Raw genomic sequence first — 26,275 nt, 5'->3', positions numbered from 1 at the left:
CCGGCCCTGTATAGCCTGCAGTACGCCACTATATGGCTTTTGTTGTCTCTTTATACACATGACAATACGGTCCGTGGTGGGGCTTTGTACTTTAAAGAGTTCATTAATTTGCCTAGCGCTAACGTCGCCTGAGATAATATCCCGATGAAATAAAAGCATTTTTGGAATTTAAGGTGAGCAAAAGTAGTAATGATGTAAAAATGCTCAGTTGCTAGTTGAAATATAACTCACACAAGCATCAGAAAACTGAAATATGCATGCGACGGCGTAAAATGTTTAGATGATTATTATTACGACTTTTATTGTTGTAACGTGACGCGGTTGATTAGATGTTGGATGCAAAGTAAAAGTAGCCTTAGATTTCAGTCGGTTTTATACTAAACTAGTGATTTTTCATACATTCGTCAGCAGCGAATGGTAATTAAATTCTGTCTCATTCGCAAAATTTTAAGCAATCGTCAGAATTAAACCTTTTTTTTTCTTTTTAATATTCTGAAAATGCATTGTTTGAATAATAAATGATCAACACTGAAAACACTGCATCGCTGAACTTACCAGTCCACTATTAAAGTCCGATCCTTTGGACTTTGCAGCAGTTGCCACAGTTAAATCGGGGCCTGGCTGGAGCTGTGTGCTCTTTTAATGCCACAAGCTGATTATTTCTCCACTGTAATTACATTATCCTCCCCTTTATGCAGGAGTGGTCTCTGGGGACTAATGGATACAGCCATGTATAATTCATTAAGCATTAGCATCCAATTTGACAATTAGACATGATTGTTGAATTTTAAATATCAATCGAAGTTGCCTTGCAGTTATCTAATATGTTTTTTTCCCTCTCTTCTCTTCCCCCTTTTTTTTTTGAACACGTCAGAGAGTTAAACTTTGTGAATTAAAATGTTTAAGTCTTTAACGGCTTAAAAAGGCTCCGCGTTCAGCGATTATTGTACGTTTAAACGGCAACGTGATTAAACATCTCTCTGTGTAATGTTGTTAATGTTTTCTCTGGAAATGAAGACCCATTTTTTTTTTTTTTTTTTTTAAATCCGGTAATGATGAGACATTTTATGTCTCTAGAAGTCGTGAGCTTATTTTATGTGTCATTCATCCATCACTTTTTCCAAAAGAAAAGTTTCGCATTTTCTTTTCAATTCCCCCTCTCCAAGCCTCCCCACCACCCCCCCTCCCCATTCCTCCGCCTCCTCCCCCTCCTCTGCTCTGATTTCAGCATGCTAATTTAGTCAGTGCTCCTCAGCGTGATTCCCTCGCTCTCTCTCCCATTCTTGCTGCGATTCAGCTCCCTCCCCTCTGGGACCTGAAGATTAATATTCCTGGGCCCAACAAGATAATTACTGATACTAATTAGACATGATTATGTGAATTTGATACACTTATTACTCTAGATAATGAGTAGGACATATTATCCTAACAAGCACCCGTGCCGCTTAGTTTACTTTACACACGAGCCACACACTACATTTTCTGTTATTGTCACCTCAATCAGAAACTGGTATTCTCTCTAATTATTGAATAAAAGGCCTTGATGTGTGGTACCTGTAAGACTGAGGAAAGCGTCGTGGAGGAAATCAGGGAAATTAGCCGTTTTTCAAAACAGAAAGTTTGACGTTTTAACCTGTTAGTGCCGACGCGGCGTCTGTTTGCCTCATTAAATCCGAATTGTTTTTTACAGTGTAGCTTTGCGAGTCATTTTTTATAGTGTAAACATTGTGAAAATGATCATAAACCTTTATTTGTAAGTGATCTTATCTTATTTTTTTAATTTTCTTATTTATTTATTGGAAACATTATTGCGCCACACGAAGGAGCGCCGTTCAGGCTGACGCGTTTTCCCCGGCTTCGACAGTCGACTCGGTTCCGCTCACGTGACTGGAAGCGCACCGATGAGTTTTTCAGAGTAGTTAGGGAGCTTTGCGACAACTGCTCGCGAACAGGAGGGGAAGGACCCCACGCGGCGCAGCCTAGCCCATGAATTAGTAAAGAGAGCCAGGCGTCCGTGGCTCGCCTGATTGGAAGTTAGGGAGAGGACGCCTGCTGACGCCAGCGGAGATCGATGTGGCAGTCAGAGGGATGAGGCGAGATAATTAGCGTTCAGAGTGTATCTTGTTAATTAAGGGCTAATTAGAGGCAGAGGCGGAGGGAGAAGCGTTTGGGGTGTGTGTGTGTGTGTGGGGGTGCGGAGTTGCTTGACAGAGAAATGTGCACAAATAAGGTGGCAGCAGCACTGCAGCGATGTAGAAACTAACCTAAAAACTCAATTATCACTTCTTTAGAGACTTTTTTTTTGTGAGTTTGAAGAAAACAATCTTGCACGACTAAATGAGGAATTTAAACGGCTGTACGGAGCGTGTATAGGAAATGAGTGGTAATTTTCCTTGGGTCTTCTTGTGATTTATTTTGCAGGCGCGCCTCACTCCAACAGCAGCACGTCCCTCCAGACGGGCGGGTCGCTGTTCGGCGGCAGCAAGGAGGGCATGCACCAGCGCTCCTTCTCCGTGTCCAGCGCCGACCAGTGGAATGAAGCCATCAACACCAGTACAAGCAGCGGAGCCCGTAAGCCCCTCAACCCTCAACCCTTCAAAATTCACACACACACACACAAAAAAAAAACACAAACTGAGGGGATTTGATGTGGAGGTGTGCGCTATAGTCACTTATACAGGTGGGCCAGGCCTCATTTTCATAATTAGGTGATCAGAGCCGTGATCGCTGTGACCTTTTCGGCTGCTGCATCTTGGAGAGGAGCGGCGTGCTCAGAGGAGAGGAGCGGCGAAGGTTAACTTTCCGCCGCCGCCGCCTCTGATGCATCTCCGCTTACTGCCGCCTTGTCACATCGCGCCCTGTCACCGCACCGGAGTGAAGTCAGATAATATATTCACCACGTCTGCCCCCCTCCTCCCCTCCAACCGTCCTGTCTTTACCTTCCATCTTACTCTCCGCCTCCCCCCTCCCCCCCCCCCCTCCTCTGTTTTCCTCTCTTTTCTTCCGAAGAGGAAAATGAATGCTTTTCGGGGGTACCATTCATCACCAGTTATTTCCCTCTCTTTGTGGTTGGCAGTAAAAAAGCACTTAAATGCACATCAACAGAATAACAGTCATTTCCATGCATGTTTGCACTCTGGTAGTTCTCATTAGCGCGGCGGCGGCTCCCCCCCTCCCCATGGGCTCCCAGGGGCCCCGGCAGTTTAAAGAGCGCACTTTACGAGCGCTGCTGGAGTCCAACTGCACGGCCCTCGTGGTTCCGCAGACAAGCCTGTCTCTCATTTGGAGCTGCCAAACGATCAATTCTGCCTGGACGCAGGCACTTCCATCACCCCCTACCCCCGTCTCCCATCAGCAGCATGCCCAAAGCAGAATTACTCAGATTCGTGGGGTCCTCAAATAAATGAGCGCGAATGTGTGCGTGTTGTTGTTGTGTATGTGTTCTCGCTGTTTTTTTTTTTTTTTTTGTTTTTTTCTTTTTCTGCGGGGCTGTTTGTATGTGAGCTTTTTCCACAGAGCGTGTTTGCGTCTGTATTATAATGTGTGTATGTAGAGGTGTGTGTGTGTGTGCTTCGCAGCGGATGTTCGTGAGCGGCCGAACTGCAGAGGACAAATAGGACTTCCTAAACATCGCGATGCGGAATCGAGGAAGCAAGAATTTCCTATTTTCATGTTTGGTAAACTGAAAAGCCCCTCTATATCAGCATAGCTCATTAACCAGCATCCAGTCTTCAAGTAAACCAGATCCACAATTTGCTCCATTATTTTGTTTCCTTCAATTATTTTCATGCTACTTCTTAAGGTAACCACAAATGAGCTCGAATGTGGCAAATGAGCTGAAAATAATAGTAGAAACAGTTGTGTCAAATGATAGATTGCGTTGCGAGTGGAGAAGTAATCAGTGCATAGTCGGCGCAGACAGTTAACGGATTGTAATGTATACGCAAGTCTTTTTCAGCTTGAAAACTTTTGGCTGGATCTCTTGTCTTTTACGTCTCGTCGCAATTAAGGACCCTGAATTAAAGCGGCTGGAATGCATGTGCGGCTTCCCCTATCAGAAAACATGAACTTGATTGAAACGCGGCCCTCTTATTTTTCATCCTAATGTGTCTTCAATAATCAATAGAGGGTGTTCCGCGGTGAAGGGTGCTCATGTTTTGCCATTCGAATTGACTTGAACCGAGCCCAATCACTCCATTATCCTTGGTGAAGGTTGCAGGTTAACATAAAATGTGATTCTGGGATGCAAAAACAGCAGATTGATGATTCGCAGGCGAATGAATGCATCTTAGGTAACCATTTCCATATTATTTAAAGAATGCCCTCATTTGTAAAGCCATTGAGCAAGGAGCAGGAGCAGAGGTAGCAACATCTCTTGAATATTGAGCGCAGATTTTTTGATTAAATCCCGGCCCAATTTTTTTTTTTTTTCTTTTCCCATCGCTTGCATTCATAAAGACACCCATCCTTAATGCGGCGGATGCTTGTTTAGGTCCCGCTCGCCTCCGTACACCTCAATCTTTGAGCCTGAATTAAAAGCAGGCGGCTCATGTGACGGAGGCAAAGGGCTCAGTGATGACGGTGACTTAAGACCTGGTCAAAGTGTCAGTGCTGTCACAACCGGAAAGACGAAAGATCAGAGTTCACTGTTGTTTTAATAATTAGTTTCACATTATTTAATTTTTTCTTAATATAAAAAAAATGATTAAGTCATCAAATTTATGCCACGGCGTCATAGTATGGGATTTCCTCAGAATGAACTTAGGAGATTTGACGTTTTGTCAAATCATCTTTTATTCCATCAACATAAAAAAAAATTAAAAAATTTAAATGATTTTGATTGTAATCGATGTTCAAAATTGTTGCCAATTAATTTCAGTAATTATCTAAGCAAATATTTTTACGTTTATTATTTGAATTGACTGTTTTCTTTTCTATTTTCTCACATGTTACGGATAAAAACAGTTTGCCAGTTAATTAGCCGTCAATATTAACAGAATATTTATTTTTCCTCATACCTGATGAGTTTTAAAACTATCCTTCTAGTATATTAATAAAGCTTATTTTTATGTTAAATATATATCAATGTAAAGTTTGCATAACTCACTTTTTCCCCTCCGTTCTCCTAGAATTTAGCATTGCCCCTCACTTCTGATCGGCGGTAATTTATTTATGTGCGAGCGCTTTTTTTTTTTCCTCCCTCCATGTTTGCCACATCAGCACACAGGTACTTGATGCACAGATAGCCTTTTCCCCGTGGCACTGTGTTTCATACCTTGGCCTCCTGATGCGAGGGTGATAGCATGTGGGGCGTTTGATTTCTACGCCGGGCCGTAATGAAGTTTGACATTTAGTTTGGAGAGAGCAGCAGAGCGCGATCAGGCCTTGATTAGTACGCTCTAATTGAGGATAATAAGGGGGAGGCGGTGATTGTTTCTAATTTTTGCCATTAATTGCAGCCGTTGGCTTTGATTGAGGACAGGCAGGGCTGCCATGTCAAGGGGCCTGGCGGAATCATAGTGCTCCTTACCCAGAGCCTCTTGAATAACAATGAAATGACTCCCCCCTGCGCTCTCTTCACCGCCCCCGCCCCCGTACCCCCCTCCCCCCTCCCCCCTCACAACCCTCGCGCGCGCCACTCGCTCTCTTACCCATTTTCATTCCCATTCATTCCCAATGTGGCACTGGTAAAAAGCTGTTAGCAGCGCCCTCTTTGTCTCACCCACAGCCTTCAACCTGAAGCATGTTTAAACCGTCATCTCCGTGGTGGGAGTGTAATACACAGTAATCACAGGTTAGGCTGATACCTATTCTGCTGCTCAGGTTATCTGAGCTGAGTGGTAAAGAGACTTCTGGTCTCCAGTGTGCTTCATTACCCAGCTTGGTCCTGATGGCCCTCATACACGCTAACAGCTCGCTAATAACGCCACGGTGAATTCTCCGCTTGCAGAGTCGATCCAGTTTCGACTTCATAATTCTCAACTTAGGAAATTTAATTCGCCGCACACGCATAGGTTAGCGCTTCAAAGCGAGAGACTCCTATATGAATCCGTCAGGTGCGTTGACTTTTTCGTCGCTCGGAACCCGTTTCCTGCCCGTGCGCGTCACGTCGCAGGCTTGTGTTAAAGCCTAATGGGTGCGAACAAAGGGAGGCGCGTCACCCCGTGTATGTTTCAGGTGTAGAATGAGCGGGGCCGAGGTCATTTTCCACAACATTAGGGGCAGAAATTGATAATTAGAGGTGTTTATGACACGGTTGGGGCCCCCCGAGGGGGCAGCCCTCCCCTTTAACCTCAAGCGACATTAAACAAATGCTGGCTGTCACGTCGGAGGCAGGTTGGAGCTCGAGCCTTCCTGCCCCGCCATACGGAGCTGTGCTGGCGGGACAGACGTTGGTATGGAGAGGGAGGAGGAAGCAGAGGGTGGGAGGGGGACGGGGGAGGGAGGGAGTGAGGGAGGGAGTGGGGGGGGGGGCACATGGAGGACCCCTGTGCCCCCAGCTGTCTGAGCCAGCTAATGACTCGTCTCAGGGGGGCTGTTGTAAGAGAGCAGGGAAATTGAAACAGACGCCTCGACTAGGAGCTGCTACATGTGTGGCTGCGTGCTGCCATTCAAAACACCAGAGAGCTCGATGTATGTGCTCCAGCACGTGCACCAACGCCAGGACGGCGCGCGATCAATACCGTTATTCATCACGCAGCTATTTGTGCTGAAATATGATTTTTAAGGATGGACTATTTTTTTTTTTTTTTTTCCAGCAAACAAATTAGTTGTAATGGATTTGTTGTTTCCACGTTTCCCCAGTAATGACGTCCTTGTTTGTATACATTAACTCCAACCCAAGATTAATCTCTAAGTCGAGGACAGACATAATGATGTGTGTCTCAGGTGTTGTCTCCTATATTTTGCCCACACTCAAACGGCGTATCCCCCGGCCCTCTGGATCTGCTCCCCCCCCATGTAAGCATCTTCAATCCCCCGCTGAGCCCATCTTACTCCTCCAAGACAGCCCCATCTCCCTAAAGGTAATGACCGAATTAGGCCTAATGTTGTACACTGGCTAATGGCACACTGCCGCACATTATAGCATGTGCAACTGGCAACGACAACAGCAATAATCCCTGAGCCCCTTGTCCTCCTGCACTCCACCCCTGGGGCTGGGACGGTGCACAGGGAAATGAATGGAGTTTGCCACACTACAATGAGCTTTTGATGGGAGACAATGGAGGAGGCTGCCAGCACCACACAGGGTGGTAAGAAGAGAGCAATATGGGGCCCATCTTCTGGCCCTCCCTCCCTCCCTCCCTGCTTCCCCCTCAGGCCCCTGGCCCCCGCTCCCAGATTCATAATGGCATCCGGAGGGGGAAAGAAGGGAAAGTGATGTCAAATGTCAGGAAATCAGAAAGATGGCAAGCTGACAACCCCCTCCGATCGTCCCATCCCTCCCATCCCTTTGCCCAACGGTAGCACAGGTTAATATCACATTTATAAAATCGCTTACAAGAAACAAAGCCGGCTCTTAGCCCCCTGTCACTCTCAGACAGTCATATAGAGAGCTTGGCCGCGGGCTAACTTAGGTAACCATTTGTTCACTGATGGCCCCCATACCTGTCCTTCACCCCGTCTGAAGCCAGACCTGCACAGTTACTTTTGGAGCACTCAAAGTCGTTTTCAACTCTTCTTCCGACTGCGGACACATTATTACGACTGTGACAAGTCTGCCTTTACTTTCCACAACACTTTCAATAATGTCATTCATTATTAATGTTAGGGATTCATATGTGCATTTTCTAACTTTTTATGTGTGTTGAAAAGAAGAAGTTGACCATATTTCAGACCACTCTCTTCAGATTTACACTCCGCTTACGGGTTGCATTTTGTTTTAAAGTTCTTTTCTCGATGTTCGACAGGACTGGAAGAATAATTTGCGCAATTTTTTATGAGGCAACGCGATCCCACGGAGCGAATTCTTCTTCATCGAGTTATTTTTAATACTTAAACTGGACACGTTACGTCCTTTTCCTGCAGTTTATAACCTCATCGTAGCAAAAACAAACAAATAAATAAATAACGACCCAGATCCCCTTAGCTTTCTTAGCTTTCTTCAGAGTTTCCCCTAAATTTCCCCCTCAGATAGTTATAAAGTCACAATATATTATATTATATTATACACATCTCCACATGTCAAATCCAAGATACATGTATATATATTGCACACGCATATGCACATTTCCTCTAAGAGAAATTTCTAGTAAAGTTTTCTTCACGTTTCCACAGCTAGCTACTAGCTAAAACTCGCTATATACTTTTCAAGCAGTGACAAGACGAGTGCATTTAAAGAATGTGTGGAGTTAATGAAGAGAGATTCATGAAGCGCCTGAATCACCTGTATTTTCTCATGGTGTGTTTTTGTCCTCAACGAGAACAGAGGATTAATCACAGCTGGAAATTTAAATTAAAATGGGATACATTTGAAAACCCTTTATAACGACTGTTTTATCTCTGTTTTGTTCTTGTTTTTTCCTTTTTCCAGCCAATGGAATGGGTGATCCCACAACATCCAGCATTGGAAGCGCGACCAGCCCCAAACTTGAGCCGCCTCCCTCGCCGCACGCCAACCGCAAGAAACACAGGCGGAAAAAGAGCACGGGCATCACAAAGCCAGACGGTTTATCTGCGGGCAATGAAGGTACGGGGGGTGAGGGGGGAAGAAATAAAATGCAATAAATGACGACGCCACATTAGTTTTTGAAATGATAAAAAGTTCAGCACCAAAAAGAGAAAGAAATGTGCCGGTTGAACGTTCACCTGCTGTTGTCGAGTTTGTTTTTTCCAAACCAAGTGCGAAATATGGAAATATAGTCTGCGCACTTTATTATGCAAAGTCTAACGTACACACGTGATTAGTCTGTACATGTACACAGAGGCAGGTGGGTCTGATTTTAACCACTGACCTCAAGATGTCCTTGGAAGTGGAGTAATTTCACATGTATTTACTTTTTTTTATATTTATATTTATATTTATATTGTAGTCGTAAAGTTGATGCTCACTTATTTAGTGAAAGAGCATGTAATCTTCAATATTCTGACTGAGCTGCTGTGGGGCACATAAAGGTGTGTGATTTTCTGTCTCCATGTGGCCCCCTGCACAGTCCTCCTTTTTTTTTTTTTTTTTTTAAATTTCCTTATTTTACTGTTGTAGCATGAATAGTGAATGTGGCCCTTCTCAGCAGGGGAGTGGCAGTCGGCTCTCCACCCAATTAATAATGATTCTTCAGCCCAATGATGAATGGAGTGCCCTAATTGGATGGCATTGTGAAAACACTGAGACGCATTTCAGAGGCCATAAAACTGATGTCACCCGAGCGGGATGATCAATCAACAAGATTGATACGCTGGATAACAACAACAATGGCATTGACGCCTCCTAAATGGGGCTTAGCATTTATAATCATTATACTTTTATATCACGGTCTCTGACAGCTCCTCTTTAAAGTCTGAATGGGTCCGCTGACCACATTGTTGTGTGGAGGGAACGTCGTCAGCATCGCGGGGAGATAAGTGGTGCGAGATGAGTGGTGCTCTCGGAGCATGTGGTGACATCGGCCGCGGTAGCCGCGTTCAGCCCCGAGTGCTTCGCAGTGCGTCTGATCCCGGTCGGATCGCGCGTCCTTCTTTTATATTCTGACGGCGTATCAGTTTTATTTGACGTCTTTCGGATCTCATCAATGTACGTTCCCACATACGTTTGCTCTCCTGTGCTTCCTGCGAGGAGGAAGTCTAAGAGTAATCAGGCCAGAGGAGGCAGATTCGGAATGCTCCTCACATCATCAAACATGCACATTGTTTTCTATCTCTCTCATATTTCTCGGCGAGGTTTTCTATTAGCATCAGCTTGTCTGTTCTGCTGAACGCTCCGGAATACAGACGTATCCCTTAAATATTGGATTCACCCAAGTCTGGGGCGTGAGTTAAAAGAACAGGAGAGAGCGAAAGAGGGGAAAGGGAGAGGGAGTGAAGAAGGAAGAGAGGAAAGGTGGGATCCTTGAATAAATTGCTATCAGTTTATCTCATTTACGGGGTAATCAGAGGCATGCAATGCAGGCTGAAATTGAATTTTAGTAGTTGTGAAGAGTCATAAATCAAAACGGCGCGAGCGTCTTAAGGTGAGAAATCATTTTGGTCAACACAGGACGTGTAGGATGAACAGGGGAGCCCGGAGAAACTGTTGCTGCAACATCATTTTCCAATACAGTATTTATCAAGACTCTTCTATGCGGCCGCTGAAGTAGGAAAAAAAATCTAGATTTATTCTACAACCTCAAGTTCGTTATTATGATTCTAAAAAGTTCAATTGGAGATTGCAGTTTAGAATAAACGTTCAAATAGGCTTAATCTTCCCGTTGTAAAGCTTCCCTCGCTTTAAATCTGTTTAAATTATTTGTAAAAGGCTAAAAATAAAGCGTAGATTTTCCGTTCTATCTGCTCTACCAGACTTCCTCCAAGGATATGCAGAAGGGACACAGTCCCTAATATCCTATGCACTGTCAGAGCTGTGTGGTGTAATGAACTTCTCATGTGCTTAAAGAATGATGCAGGATGCATGGCGAGACAACTGACAGCCCCGTAATGTGTTTCCCAGCAGCCGCCCGCCGACGAGCTCTCTCGGTGTGTCGCTCGCCATAAACCCACTGGAAAATCGATGGCCGATAAAGAGTTGTGTTCAGGGGGAGCCCCCTTCTGATTAATGCGGACTGTCAGGGAGCATCATTAATGTATTTCTCTTTTAAAGAAAGTGTATCAAATGCTCATTGTTTTGTGGGGTTTAGCTTGTCCAATCTGAGCAGAAAGGGAGGTGTAGGGAGGCAGGGAGGTGTAGGGAGGGAGGGAGGGAGCTTGTGATGAGGAGCTCCTTGGTGATGCTTCCGGGTCTGTGGAGGAAGACGTTTATTCTGAGTAAGGTCACTGGCGTTAGCGTAATAGACGGCATTAGCGTAATAGCACACTGTAACAAAAAAAGAAGAATGTGTTGCATGTTACAGTTATGATTTATTCTTTCTCTTTCAAGAAACACAACATGAAGTCCTGATCCTGTAAGTTACAAAAATCTACACCGATCTGCCACAACATTACACTGACAGGAGAACATTACACTGACAACATTACACTGACAGGAGAAGTAACATTGATCATCTTGTGACAATACAATGTTCTTCCAGGAAACCTTAGGACCTGGCATTCATATGGATGTTACCTTAGACATGTACCATCCACCTAGACCAAACCAGACACCCCCACCCCATAGCAATGACACTCCTTGATGGCAGCAGCCATCCCCAGCAGGATGAAGCTTTAGGAACAACTAAAAAAAAGATGAAAAACAGCACAAGGCATTGACCTGGCCTCCAAATTCACTAGATCTCAAACTGACCGAGGAACAAGCCTGATCCACAGAGGCCCCTCCACTCAACCCATAGGACCCAAAGACCCCCCCACTAACAACATACTGTTACCAGACACCACATGACACCCTCAGAAGACCCACATCCATCCTCTGATGAGTCACAACTGTTTTGGAGGCACAAGGGAGACCTATGTAATACAGTAGACTAATGAAACCCCAACATTGCCAAATGTTGAGCTATTTTTCTTCTCTTAGTTGTTTGAGTAAAATTGCAGTTTCCATCCACAAAAAAATGGGCTATATTCAATATGTTTTCAGGGAGGTAAAAAGGAGATAAGGTGAAAATGTGTTTACATCTAAAATCAGTGTAAAGTTTGCTGTGGTGCCAAAATCAGTCTTGACTTGGTCACATCTAGCAATGTCTGCTGCAAGTAATCATCCATTAAACTGCTTGGAAGTCATTATAAAGGAAGATTTAGAGCTTTCCCAAGTGATACTTGTTGTTCACTTCAATAGTGCGTAACAACAGCAAATTCTGCACACATATCATTTCCACAATGTAAACGAACAAATGTAGGCTAAAAAGCAGGTTTTTATTTTTAGCTGGGAGTGTAATCTGCTGAATCCTTGGTAAAAAAGATCAAAGCAAAAGATTAAATCAGGTAACACCATAATTACAATCATTGATAATTATGTCATAATTAGAAGACAAAGGCCTTCAAAAGGGGTAGTCTTTACTAAAAACTACAACAGACACTAAAAGGCCCAAAAACTCCTAGAATAAAAGCTATTTTGATCTCACGTGGTTTGTAAAGAATTGGTTTGTGACGGGGCAGGACTTGATTCAGCTCACTCTATTTCACAAATTGCAATTTACTAGAAGAAATTAGACTAGATAAAAAGACTAGAAATTAAATAACCAGCTTAAATTATCAAGTAGGTTCATGTTACATTTGAATAGATTTAATTTAAAGTGAAAGCACTCAGCTCAGTTTCCTCAGCGGTTCCAGGGGGACGCGGGGATCATTTTTATGTTTATGGAAAACGGTATCTGCCGCTTTTAAAGGGGGAGAAAGGGGGACCTGCACCAGTTTGATCAACACAATGACGTACATCCAATATGAGTATACTGCTACTTTGGCTCTACAGGAAAACTGTCGGCCGTCGTAAATGGTTTTACTTAAAAAAACCTGAACGTGGTTGAAGCAAAGGTTTGTGTAAATATGTGAATAAGAAGCAGCTGAAGAACAAACCAGTTTATCACCATAACAACAAATAAACGTGGATCCACAGGAATCAATGACAAAAGAAGATATTCAATAAATACATAAATAAATTTTGGATACCTAGACAGATAGGAAGAAATGTTAGTGGGTGGAGCCAATGTGCCGTTCATGGCTGAAGTGCCCTAAAGCGAGGCGTTCCCCAGCAAATGCACAGCCCACTCGCTACCTCATGTGTATGTGTCGTACACAAACAGATTGGTTAAATGCAGAGAAAAAAAAATCCATTTGTACAATAAGCAATCTTCTTCTTCATAGCCATTTTGTATTCTTAAAAGTGATTTCTGAAGTGCAGGCGACACGCCTCCTTCACTTCTGAAACAACCGGCTTAAAGGCAGAGACGTGATTTAACTGCATCCACAGCACTGTCGGCGTCATTTGTCAGCTTCCTCTTTGGCTGTTGATTTTCAAACTTTGATGAGATGGTCTCAGGTTTCCGGCCGTCGACTGTGTTTCACATCACTAGTTAGTCACCAGGTTTACACGATGAGAGGAAAAGCAGCCGGTCAATATTAATAAGTTTACATCGAGAGCCAGCCACCTCAATCCAGTACCCTATTGTCCTGCACCTTAGTAAACTAAGGGTTAATATCCTCTGGAGTCCAGCTGAGGATTAGGAAATGGAGGTTTAACTGCCTGTGCTAATGGTGGGTGTTTATCTCAATACTTTGTTTTGTCACTCCCCGACTCGCTCTCATTTCCGAAAGCTGTCCCTGGAGCCTCCACTCTTGTAATGGCTTAGCTTTCTGAGCGCCACAGTATGGAGGGAAAGGAATAACAAGATTCTCATTTGGGCTCTATACACACTGCCCACAGATACATGTATAATTGGCCCTGTTTTCATTCGGCTCTGTTGTTAAATGCACCAGCTATTAGGGTGGTGGTACTGGTGCTGATTTCATGTGTTTGTTTATCGTAAGGAAGGTGCGCTCCTTGTTTCTTTGTGTGCGCACGTGAAAGTGTGCGGAGAAGCGTGTGCGCGCGTGCGCGCGAGAGGGAGAGATAAGGAGTGTGCGCTCTCTCTCCCTCTTTTCCTCGCTGCTCTTTTCTTTCTGAGTTTGGTCGTGGTTCCCCTGGGGCCCCTGTCGCAGTAATGGCCTGCTCCTGATTGCTCTGATACAGGTTAGGAATATTGGCTTTAATGATGTGTAAAATGAGCAAGCAGTGCCTGTGACATTTACAGATGGCACCGCCTTGGCCTGTTCTTCCCAACTGCTCGTTAATTCACGGGAACGGCAAGCACTTCTTTAAGTGACTGCCTGATGCATGCATACGACACAACACAACGCACCCCGCGCACCAAAACAATAGCTCACCTTGTGTACCTCCGCACTCATCATTTCAGTCAAGCGTTCACACAAACGGATGAAAGGGGGAAAAAAAAAGAAAAAAAAGGAGGAGTTCTCAAGGTGAAGAGCTGTTTGCTAAGGCCTTCCAAAGGGTTCGTCACACCGGTCTCCAGAGATCTTTGAGGGGCTTAGGCAGAACAGGAGCCGCGGCGCAGTCCACCTTATAGGCAGCGCATCTGGGTTCAACGCCAAAAACCCCCCGAGGTGCTAATCTGGTCCACAGGTCCTCGGCAGTGCATCTGCTGCTCGCGCACAGCAATAGAGGAATCACTGTCCTCGGGTCACCCTCTTCTCTGTCAGGTCCCAGTTTGATTTTTAGGTCAAGAAAATACCCGCACTGAGAGTTGGCCAGCGATGGAGGAAATTCTTTAGTTGGAATATGTAACGATTCCAGAACAACAATATAAAAATAAATAAATAAAAAATCATTAAAACTAGTCTTTAATTCAAAATGCTACATAGTTAACAAGTAATATCATCTCAATGCACCTAATGTATCAAAATAATTAGTAATACTGATGCCTAACATAAGCTTTTTACAATTATATAAGGTGCAGTTGCTGGTTCCTATATGTGCAGTTTAGTCCAGTGGTTCTATAGGGCCAAATGATAACTACCATCATGTGTATATATATGTATACATATTAACAGTTTATTTTATTTAACAACTTTTATTTAAATGAAATTATGTGAGAAGTTCATGGTGAAGTTACTAATAATAATAATAAAAAGATCAGCTGTAAGTTTATACAGACACTACAACATAATGAAATTAAAAGTACACTGTTTACTCTTGTAGTGTAATGAGGTAGAAGCACAAAAAAAGGAAACGCATACAGGAAGTATCCCAACCTGTTAAGAGGCTGTATTGAACTATTCAGGTAAATAGCTACTTCTGTATACTATGTATTTATCATGTTGCTGATGAACATGTAAATCTTAATTTGACTCTTTATGCTCGTTAGCCCAAAGCTTCCAGTTTAATATATGAACAGTATTTAATAAAATTACCTTGTATTTTGTTTGTGAAGTCTTAACTTGCAAAACATACTGTTAAAAATACAATGCACCAAAGTAGAAGTAGAAAATGTAAAATGCTCAAGTACCAATGAATATGCGGCCAAGAAAAAATTATTTACCATTACCTATTTACCATCTACTCCCGCATTTCGAAGGGACAATTGTTGTGCTGTTGCGTTGCTGCAGGAAGACATCAAGTAGCAGATGAGCAACATCTGTAACTGAGTGGCTCCCGACCAGTTTTATGATCCATGTAAATGTTGGACCAAGATGTGTGTCTTAATCTGTTCCTTCCTCTTTGCAGCTCCGTGGCCATTACGCTCTAATTTCCTTTTTATTATGCCATGTTAATTAAGGAAAATCATATTTTGCTCGTTCCTCACAGTTGGCGCCTCCGTTGGCTTTAAATTGTGTTCTTGCCTGTCCGCCCACTGGCAGCGCTTTGTTAATTTATTCCTAATTGGCAAGAACTTGTTGATCGTGGACTCGCGGATAGATATGGTCAGGAGGTTAATGCTTGCGTTAATGTGACAAGGTGATCGTTCCTCCGCTGGCCACGCGCCGGGCTGCAACAATTGAGTAATAACGGACGCACTAATGGCTCTTTTACAAGCTCATCATGGCAGGTTCTTGTGAGATAGCAGCGATACCTTTGACACATCGTTCATGCACAGATTTACTGTCTGGCCTCCGCTCACATGGAGCCCGACTGCCACATTGTTGGCGCCATTCATAAGTAAAGTCGGCGCGAAGGGGCCCGGCATGCGGCGACGGCGCACAAACGCTTCCTGCAGAACATGCTCCAGTGTTTCTTCGCCGGCTGTAGCGCGCTTCACATGTGCATTACTATGCATGGAGAATTAGATTTGTTTTCCCTTGTACACTCATCAGTTTAAGAAGCCAGCCATCCGTTGCTTTTTTAATCTCCATAATGAAAGTGTTTTAATGCCTCCAATTTATTGCCTGGGCAGCCAACAGAATAATTAGCTTTGTTCAGGTTTTTAAAAAGATGAAAACACAAGTACAACAACATGTGAGATCGCAAATTCTCATCAAATGCATTACTTACTGTACCTGAAGCTATATCGGATAAAAAAAACAAAAAAAAAAAACATTGATTTCTATTGTTTGTGCGCAGAGCAGCTCAAATTTGTTTGCTTTTAATATTTTTTCTTTTACTGCAGTGTCAAATGTTTATATCGTGATCCCGCCCGTGCTTCAAAATGTCACACCCACGTACAGACTTTTTCTCTGCGAGTCTAAATAAAGAGGCTTCCAAGTCTTTATTGATTCTCTGTGACCTGGAGTCGATTCCACAAACTAAATCAGATAATTGAAGTCGGTGTCGAGCTAATTGGATTATTGCTTTCCCCCCGAAGAGGTGGGCCTCCGCCGCGGCGCTGGGTATTGCTACATTAGTGGCGTCCATCAGACATCTGTCATTTAACAGCACAGGGCCGTGTCTCACAGCAAGGAGGGTGAATTGATTATAAATATAAAGTGTAGTAATTTTGTTTGATTAAATGATTGCCGTTACGGTCTTAACATCACGAGACTGCTGCAATTTCACAACTCATACGGAGCTGGTTTTAATAGTGAACACCTCCGTCAAATGTCAGGACGGATCGTAGTAAAAGTCAAAATATAATTAGGGCAATGCAAACTTCTTTTAATGATGAATGGCATCAACACCTTGGGTAATAAACACGAGTAGCTCATGTGCAGAACTATTTTCAGGACATAGTGGATCACCGAAAGGAAAAAAGAAAGGGGGGAAGAAAAAAACCCATCCCTCTTATGTCTATTTGCCTCCAGTCCTCAAAACATGGTTTATGCAAATGAGATGACTATTTGCATAGACATAATTAGGTAATTACAAATCATTTGGCTATGAGCTGGAGCATGTGCAGAGACCAGAGACGTTACACGAGCCACATTGTACAGTACGGAGTTAATGAATTGCTTCTGAACAGCGGAGGCATTGCAGCATGTGTTGGAACATATGTCGTGTCAGACCTCTCCTCTGAAGACGACAGGTGACATTTTCATAAATCTTAGTTAAACGCGAAGAATGGATGATGTGGAAAAAAAGGCACTGATTCACTACGTTTAAACCCAGTTTGAAGCTTTTGCGTTATATAGACAGAGTGATACCATTTAGAGATTTAAGGATGAAGGATTATAAAAAGGTAGGTTTTTTTTTTTTTTTTTAGTTGTGCTAGTGCAAGTGCTAAATGGGTTTAGCACTTGGTTTCTGAAACCATAATCTTGCCAGGTTCGATGTGTACTGAGGGTTCTGTTGTAAGATTATCGTGCTCTAACATCATTAAATAGATTTTCCTGAAATAACGTCTCAAATTAAATCACCTTCACCTAAAACAGAGGCTTTCATTTAAGAGAAACATCCCTAAAAACATCCCGTGACTAACACCCGTCACCTATGCCAGGACATCCAAAATAACAATCTCTGTAACAGGTTAAGGTTTGAATACAGTGGCAGGTCACGGTTATTAGATTCCTGAACAAAAAAAACTGAATGCAGTGTGTACTTTAACGGCACCGGAGATTCTGCTGTGGTCACACATATATAGCCCACATGAGACGATGCAGTAGTACTTTAAGTCTTATCAAAGGCTATTTCGGTTCGTGTGAGCAGTCACGTAGGCCAAATTATGTTTCTCCGGGATTGCTGCGGTTAAGTGCTGTCGAGGCCAAAGCCGACAAAAGTAGGTCTTGCCAGAAAAGTTGCAAGTGAGTGTCAAATGAGTTAATTTGTCACACGCTGATGTCTAAACAGAAGTCTCTCTCTTACCACCGCTAATGAAGCATCATTTAGTGTTCATGCAATGTAACTTATTTAGACCAAGAACTCAAATGCAGTGAGCACGGATGTTGGAGCCAGAGAAGCTTGGTTACTTGTATATAAAGTGAGCATAGAGTCTCTACAGAACGGGTGGCACTCTAGTGAATTCAACGGTAAACAGTAGCAGCCGTTTCTGGTGATTCATTGGTGGTAAGAGTGCAGGTCACAACTCCAGGATACATAGTCTGGTCACTGCCCTGTAGCACTCACGGCACTTCCATGCAGCCCTCGTTTAGCACCGACAAAAAGCCAATACACAGACAGTACGGAAGGTCATACTGTTCGCTTGGCCTTCAACAAATTTAAAGCGGCGGGGGCCAGTCATAACCGTTTACCCGTATAATATAGAGCCTGCTTTAGGAACCAGCATATCTCTTTTGCTAGTTTCGACAGTGGTGGTTTGTCCATACTAGTTAATAGTACCCACAGGATTTATTTGTGTTTTCACATCTGTCTGGGGGATGCCAGGCTGGTTTGTTTGTGCTCGCGTTTCCAGGAATACTAGTAATTTAGTGTTTTCAGCGTTTTGAACTCATGCAGTTCCATCTTTGTCTCAAGTTGCCCTCCACAAAGCTGCATATTATTTTGACTCTTTCAAATGACTTGATAAATAACTAGGGTTGGGCATAGACAACTGGGTCTTTTAAAGAATCGGTTCCAACTGGTTCAGTTCATCGATATCATTACTTTTTGTGCCGAATCTTTACATCCCCTTTACATGCACCTAAAAGTTGTTTGCCGACCGTCATAAAACAGCGGGAAGAAGAAGAATCTTTAGTCGAAGCACGTCATTAGCATCACGTGACGACAAGGAAGATGCAATGGCGGTGAGGCTGATACGGTCCAAAGTGGCTTCACTTCACCGAAAGGGACTATAACAGCGCAGTGTGCAACTTATGCAGCTAGAGCATTTGTGGACGACACACGGCATTAAATACCGAAAGAGCCATGTGTTCCCCGGTCAACGAGTGCAGCTATCCTCAAGTCTCGGCAGAGTAGTGCTAGTGAGGATCCAGTGACCAATTTCCTATTTGTTTTCTCACACAAGCTCGTATCTCTTGTGTAGAAACTCAATAAAATTGCTGTTGTTTACACAAAACCTCAAACAACTGCTTTTTCTGAACCGATAATTCACAGGAGGAATTGATAAGAGAATCAATAAAGAATCGAATCGATAAGCAGTATCGATAATGGCATCGGTATCAGTAAAATCCTATCGATGCCCTATGAATAACTGACTCTACCTTGGGACCTTTGTTGCATGTTGTCTCCCTCATTCATACCTTTTGACTTCTCTGTCTGTCTGTCTGGATTAAGGTTAGGGGGTTTAGGGGTTAGGGCTTATCAAGACCAAGTGACAGCTAACCCTAACCCTTTTAATTAAGGGTTAGGGTTAGCTGACCCCTAACCCTAACCCCTAAACCCCTAACCTTGATTAAAAAGGGTTAACAATAATGTTGCTAGCTGGAAGTTCGCATTGTATTTTAAGGGTTTGTCTGTGCCCAGATGCTAAAAATGACAAATTTCAGACAGTACCAGAAGTAATTTCAGTATGCAGAGTTAAAGCCCATTCTGCGGTGAATTTGTGCATGCATGGGCCTCAATCACTTAACTGCACCACTAACTTGAAGAGTCACTCAAACTGGCGTCCTGCCCTTCAATCTGGTGACAGGTTCCACTTCATAGCCGTGAAGCACCAAGAAGCCAATGCATGCATCCACTAAAACCTGTGCACAAACACTGTATCCCTTCTGTGCAGCAAGATACTAGATATGCAAACGTAGCCCCTTGTCTTCTGGACTTAGTCCCAAGTTGTGGTTTCCTTTTTGTTTTCCAGAGCAAGAGGATTCCTTCGAGTTCATCATCGTGTCGTTGACGGGTCAGACCTGGAACTTTGAGGCGTCCACATACGAGGAGAGGGAGCTGTGGGTCCAAGCAATAGAGAGCCAGATCTTCGCCAGCCTGCAGTCCTGCGAGAGCATAAAGAACAAGGTACAGTAGGTCAGGGAAGATAAGAAATGTGCGAAGAACTGGACGGGACGGGAAATTATCGCCTAATCAAAGCGCCTGCCGCCACCATCCTACAGTTCCGCTGCTTCATTTACATTCCTCTTTTTTTCCCCCCAACATTTATTGTGCCCTCGCCCTCCTCCACCCCTCCTCACCCTCTTCAAGCTGTCACATGTGGGAGGTTGTCAGACAGGTGCACCGCAGTGTGGGGGATCTCTTATTAGAACTGACAGACATCAGAGATAGAACACGGCTTGTGTCAGCATGCTGGGGAGACACGGCCTCATTTTCATATTCATATTTTCTCTGCCTCAGTCTTTTTCCCAAGACTTTGAAAAACCTTCCTCCCTCCCGCTCCTCCAGCCTGGTTGTCTATGATTTGAGTCCAGCTGTAATTGTTTGCCTTCTCTTACTCCCCACTGAAATAATTAGTTCCCGTTGACTTATTTCTCTCCTTCATTTCTCCCAGTCTCGGTTAGGCAGCCAAAGTGATGCGATGGCCATTCAGTCCATACGGAATGTGAGGGGGAACAGCTTCTGTGTGGACTGCGACGCACCCAGTGAGTATAACGTCCTGTAGTTGGAAACCGTCGTGTAGTTGCAAACTCCTCCCCGCATGTGTTTGCAGTTCAGCATTTCAGAAAAAAGAAACCCCTCATTAGAGGTTTAAATACATTAGGTGATAAGTTAAAGACATGCAGTCACATCCATTAATTTACTAAAACATACAGCTTCCACAGTGGCTGCTTTTAATAAACTGAAAGAGTTCTATGGCCTTTCATTTTTGAAACATTCAAACACATATTGGCCTATCCAGCTTGTTTAATATTATATTTGTATCATTTATTATTTTAATTTTCCACCGTGACATTTAATTTAACACTTAAATTCAATCTTGCAACTATTTTAAGTGCAAAAAAAACTACAGGATCGACCCAGTGTACCTACACTAGGTGGAGTAGATTTGCAGGACATTACAAAAACCCTGCCCCTGTGCAAAATAAATAACCGTAAAGTAACTAAAAGTCTATTGGCTAAATGGTTTTACTCAAGTGAATATCCAGCTAACAAATTTAAATATGTTGATGTGTCGCTCTGGGGTTTACGGCCTTACTTGAACATTTGCGCTGTCACAACAAATACTGAATCAGTATTATGAAACTACATGACAGAAACACAGACACGGTCTTTCATGTTTTACATGCCAGATCCAAAAGATATTTGTCGCTCAATCTTATCCGATCCTTTTACAAATACATCGAGCTTCGCCACCATTTTCCTGCAGCAACGGTTCCTTCCTCATTCAATATTCAATACATTAAATAATAGGCATGATTCGTTTCTCCTTTGTTACTGTTTGCGCTGCTGCGAGCGATCTGCGTCTCGTGCAATCAGTGGCGTTTCAGTGTTCGTGGAAGAAGAAGAAGAAAAGATGTTTGATTTCTTCACGGAACATAAGCCAACTTGTGCATTTTCACCAGTGAGGAGGAAAAAAATGGATTTAATATTTAGTTAGTTTAGATATGGCAATAACCAGTAGAATGTGATACGCACGGTTGTTTTGATGCTTTCACAGTGTATTTCCCTCTAACTGGTCAGTATTTAGCTACTTATAATGGAACCGTATCGTAATATATTCAATTTACAAATCTTATGGAGATGAACATGATGGTTTTCAGGCCAATTTCAGGCCGAAGCGTCTTAACATTTTCTTTTCCGCCACGCAGACCCGGACTGGGCCAGTTTGAACCTTGGCGCCTTGATGTGCATCGAGTGTTCGGGCATCCACAGGAACCTGGGCACCCACCTGTCTCGCGTGCGCTCTCTGGACCTGGATGACTGGCCGGTGGAGCTGAGCATGGTGATGACGGCCATCGGTAACGCGATGGCCAACAGCGTGTGGGAGGGCGCTCTGGAGGGATACACCAAGCCGGGGAGCGACAGCACCAGGTTAGCATCCCTCTGCAAATAAAGGTGCCGCCTAATGAAGCGTGCAGAGATTATGGAATGAGAAAGCGGCGCCGTCTTCTCTCCATTAGCCGCCATTTATTAGCCACCCACATTTCAGCGCAGGCACTTCGCTCCACAAAACGCTCCATAAGAAGCGCCAGGGGTCGATGGATGTCAGCCTATTGAGCCAAAAACCACTGTATTTTATGTCTGCGCATCAGCCTGTGCGCACTTATCACAATGCCACTGTTGTATCAGACTCATATACTCTGAAATATAGCCCCCCTCTCTTCACAGTGTCCCACATTTCCAACACGGTATCTGCTCCCTTTCGCATCTGTCCCTTTCAATGGCTTCAAAGCCATAATTCATGGAAGGCATCATTTCGTGCTCGCCTGATAAATGCTGTGACTTGCCTCAAAATCCATCCAGTTTGCCACTTGTAAGCGTTAATCAAGAAACGGCTTAACAATCTAAACCGCATCTGAAGCTGGATGTTCGCACGCGCAGAGGGGAGTTCGATGAAGCACTTGACTGCGGTGCTTTTCCTCGTCGCTCTTCGCAAAAAAAAAACCAAAAAACGCTGCCTTTTACTTTTGGGTCCTTCACGTCATTTTACTGTGCATCTCTTATCTCTCCACCCTGCACCCGCGTCACCAAACCTTACCCCGGCAAGTGTCTCTTCCCTTTCCTCTGAGGTACCCAGATCTGGTAGGAGGATTGTTTATCTCGTGGTGACAGGTGAGACCTAGCGTCCCAGTCTGACTAATGACCTGCTGTGTGGCTGTGCAGGTAATTAAGCGCACCATTATGGCTAAACCCCACCCCAAGAGCAAGGCCCTCGGGCCCCAAGCTGCCCTGTCACATATCCATCACACGGGGCCGAGTCATCGCTCTGTCTGTCAGGGCAAAGACTGTCTGTAGGGTTTCCCTGGTAGCATTAGACTATTTTAACATCACAGCTTTGTAACTTTGTTGGGGGGGGAGTGAAAGTGATATACCAGTAGGAAGCATAGCTGCAGCCACAACGTCTGTGGCTAAAATATAATAATATTGCTTCATACGTGATTAGGTTTAAATTTAAAAGACTTCTTGTTTTTTTATTTTAAGCTGAGACATTCTACAGGATTCAGTGTGTACAGTGTCATGCACGTATAACCACAAACCACAAGGTGCTCACATTCCTACTGCCAGTGTGAATAAGGAATCATTTAATACAATGAATCACCCACAGTTATGATAATTCATTTATCATTTAAGACATTTAAGAAAAACAGTTTTAACTTGAGCACAGTGACTGATTTTAAAATTTAACATACGATTCATAGTCCTGTAAGTGAAATAGTTTTTAGTGTTGGTATCTAAAACAATGCAAAGGATATAAATGGCTTTTTGGTCTCTGGGAACTTTACTTTCTAACATTTTGTGCCGCAGAACGGTTCATGATGATGATTACAAAAGGGAAACACTCCGAGGAATAATTCCAGCTTTCAGATAATACAGATTTTACAGATTGTGTTTCACGTTTAAGCCTTGTTCGCGCATTTCCATACCAGAAGAAACAGCCATTCATTTGAAATTGCATTTAAAAAAATTTATTAAGAAACTACTCATTAAATCCAATGAGTGATGGTTTGTAGTTTGTAGTTTGTTGTTATCAGTCGGACAGACAGACTTTTGATATGTTTTGTTCACTTTTCATCCCCTAGTATCTGTGAAGGTATAGTTACACTGATGTATGGCTACAGTTATGACACTATCTATTTATAACATTACAATAAAAAGGCGACATAAGTCTGTCTTCTCCGTGGAAAAATTAGGTAGTGTGCGCGACTTCTTTAATATCCCCTTTGCTCAGCGTGCACCAAACCCTCAGTTTTTCGGTTTTAGCGTCCTAATTTTACTGTCCGTCGGCTCTCCGGCCAGTTCAGGACTGAATGATGGCCTACAGTTGTTTATTGAATGGTATCCGTGCTGAAGTGCTCCGCTGTGGTCTTGATGAAAGATTATTGATGTTGATTTCTCTCCCTACCACTGTCAGTCGTCCCGCGTCGCCTCAGGCGGGGAGGTTATTCATTGTCTAAAAAAAAAAAAATAAATAAAAAAAAAATCCGATCTTATCCCGCAGCAGCGTCTCCATTAGTTTTTACTGTCAAACGATAAATCTCATTTGCGGGATAACTAATCTTTAGACAAAAAACAGCACTTGTGTATATCACGTAAGGCCACTGGTTATCAGGGACGCTGCTCTTTCTCTGGTAAACCTCAAATTATTTTGCATATTCCGTTCTTCTGCTGTAAATTCGGACTTATTTCTGGGCGTGCTGCTCTTAACGTGAATGATGCACATGCGAATGAGAGCATTTTAATTGTGTCACACTGGTGACATGCAGCAGCTTTGTGATGGCACCCAGGCAGGCGGTGTATGGCTCCTGACTCCCACTAAACATTAGTGACACCTAATCTAAACGATTCAGTAACTACCTGAATATCAGCTCGGTGTCTGATTGAATGTCGCCTGCAAGACTAGTTTTGCCCCGTGCATTTTTTAGATTTAACTTAAACGCGTTCATCCACAAGATTGGTTTAGCTTATGATATTCCGGATCGAAAGAACACAACGTATAGATTTGTCGCGCGCCGGCGTACATCACGACGACGACTGCGGGCGTCATAATGGGAAGCTTGTTTATATGCATGCGTGCGTGTGTGCTGATCACCTGTTTTAACGCCTTAGAGAAGAACGGTACCGCTTCCTATTGAGGCACCCTTTTAACGCATTTATAATTTACTTCCTGTCATTTGTACATCAACTATGATCCATTAATAGGAGCAAATTTCAGATTTCGAAGTTGCGAAACGTCGCGTTGGCGCACTTCAGTCTGTCATTTAAAATGCACATAATGGTCAGTTTTTAGATCTACAAACCTACAAAAGGAATCATATATAAAACGTTTTCAGTCAGTCTTTAGGAGGAATGTGTATTAAATGTTTTGTTAAAATATTAATTCCTGGTTATATTTCTCTGTTCATGAACAGTGCATTTATAAGTGTTGTTAAACCACTAATAGGTGCTGAGGGGTTTCTGACAAGGCATCAAGTGCAGTTCAGTGTTCAGTTTTAAGTCACAAATAATGTTTTTTTTTTTAAAAATCACCTGTGCAGCTTTTGGCTCCACATCATTCCCAGAAGGTGAGAATTGAAGTGGTGCCACTCGTCAAACGTGTCACCCAGAACCAGGCAACCCACGATTAAGAGTTTTTAATCCATTTAGAAAGTAGCGCCAGGGCTCCGCGCGCATGATGTGGCCGGGCTGTGGTTAAATTTGCGATAATAAATCTGCAGGAGCCGCGCGCTGCGGCTGATCTCCGCAGTCAGCATATTGCAGGGGAGTTGTTCTTTTAATTAGCGCCTGGGAGTCGCCGTGTTTTGCACGTCACCTCTAATTGCTTGGCGCGTTTGTGATAGAAAACGCTACAGATTATTGTGACGGATACTGCAGGAGAGGGTCCAACAGCTAACTTCAGTCTCATCTCACACACACACACAAGATGAAACACACACACACACACACAGACACCAGTTCTCATTTGGGGGAAGATGTCCCGGAGCGTGGACGGATGTGGACGGCTATCCCTCACTGACGTGGGCCTCTCACTGTCACCCTCTGTAGGCTCCGCGCCGCCCTCGGCCACAGGCAGGTAATAGCTCTGATGAGAGCCCTCCACTTTGTTTCAGAAATAATTTGCCACTCCTGCCGCCTGCAGGGGTTGCGTGGTAATAAAAATGAATCACACCGCTAACCTCTCCAAACCTGGCCCCGCTGCCTGTTTTTAACCCCTCTCGCTCCGGCGGCGCCCGCCTCCGCCCAAGCTGTTTCTTGTGTTCATAGAAATCAGTGCTGCGGCCACGGGAGAAAGGATTTGTCTAAATTTGCTCCTGTCCTTCACGGTGGTTCCCAAAAGGCAGGAAAAAAAAAAAAAGCTCACGGGGGCCGCTCACAGGTTAGGAGTGCAGGAAAACCTCTGAAGAGATTTGGAATAGCCGGCCTTGCCAGGAGCCCCCCGTTGGAGGGAGAGTAATTAATTAAGACAAATGAACGAGTGGGTCTTCCCATGTCCTCCCGTGCTTTGGCTCTCTAAATGAAACCCACAGGTCAGTAATTACTCCTTTGTGGGAGAAGCGGTACCGCAGTCGCTAATTGCCCACATGCCACCGGGTTTCGGGGCCAGGTGGACATAGAGGAGGGGCGGCTCCATTACTGCCCCATCATCCTTAACCGTGCGATTGTAGCGGCCCCGTAATGTTAGTTTCCCCAAATCATACTGTATCTCATGTGTGATTACCTGAACGAAAGCGGATCGAGTCTCCAAACGCGGCGTTGGAACAGAAAAAA

At 43.8% G+C, this 26,275-nt stretch overlaps 1 protein-coding gene across 3 annotated transcripts in view; it reads left to right on the top strand.

The window, feature by feature from the left end:
* Positions 1-26,275, top strand: part of agap3 (ArfGAP with GTPase domain, ankyrin repeat and PH domain 3) — a 114,713-nt gene that overhangs the window by 79,089 nt on the left and 9,349 nt on the right. For all 3 annotated transcript variants that reach the window (XM_047588850.1, XM_047588851.1, XM_047588849.1), the window contains exons 12-16: positions 2,422-2,571; positions 8,534-8,689; positions 19,758-19,912; positions 20,400-20,490; positions 21,658-21,880. In XM_047588850.1, coding sequence (XP_047444806.1) covers positions 2,422-2,571; positions 8,534-8,689; positions 19,758-19,912; positions 20,400-20,490; positions 21,658-21,880 — 775 coding nt within the window. The remainder of the gene's footprint in view (positions 1-2,421; positions 2,572-8,533; positions 8,690-19,757; positions 19,913-20,399; positions 20,491-21,657; positions 21,881-26,275) is intronic.

Source organism: Mugil cephalus, chromosome 7 (assembly GCF_022458985.1).
Source record: "Mugil cephalus isolate CIBA_MC_2020 chromosome 7, CIBA_Mcephalus_1.1, whole genome shotgun sequence".
Lineage (NCBI taxonomy): Eukaryota > Metazoa > Chordata > Actinopteri > Mugiliformes > Mugilidae > Mugil > Mugil cephalus.
This window is presented reverse-complemented; position numbering and strand designations above follow the sequence as displayed.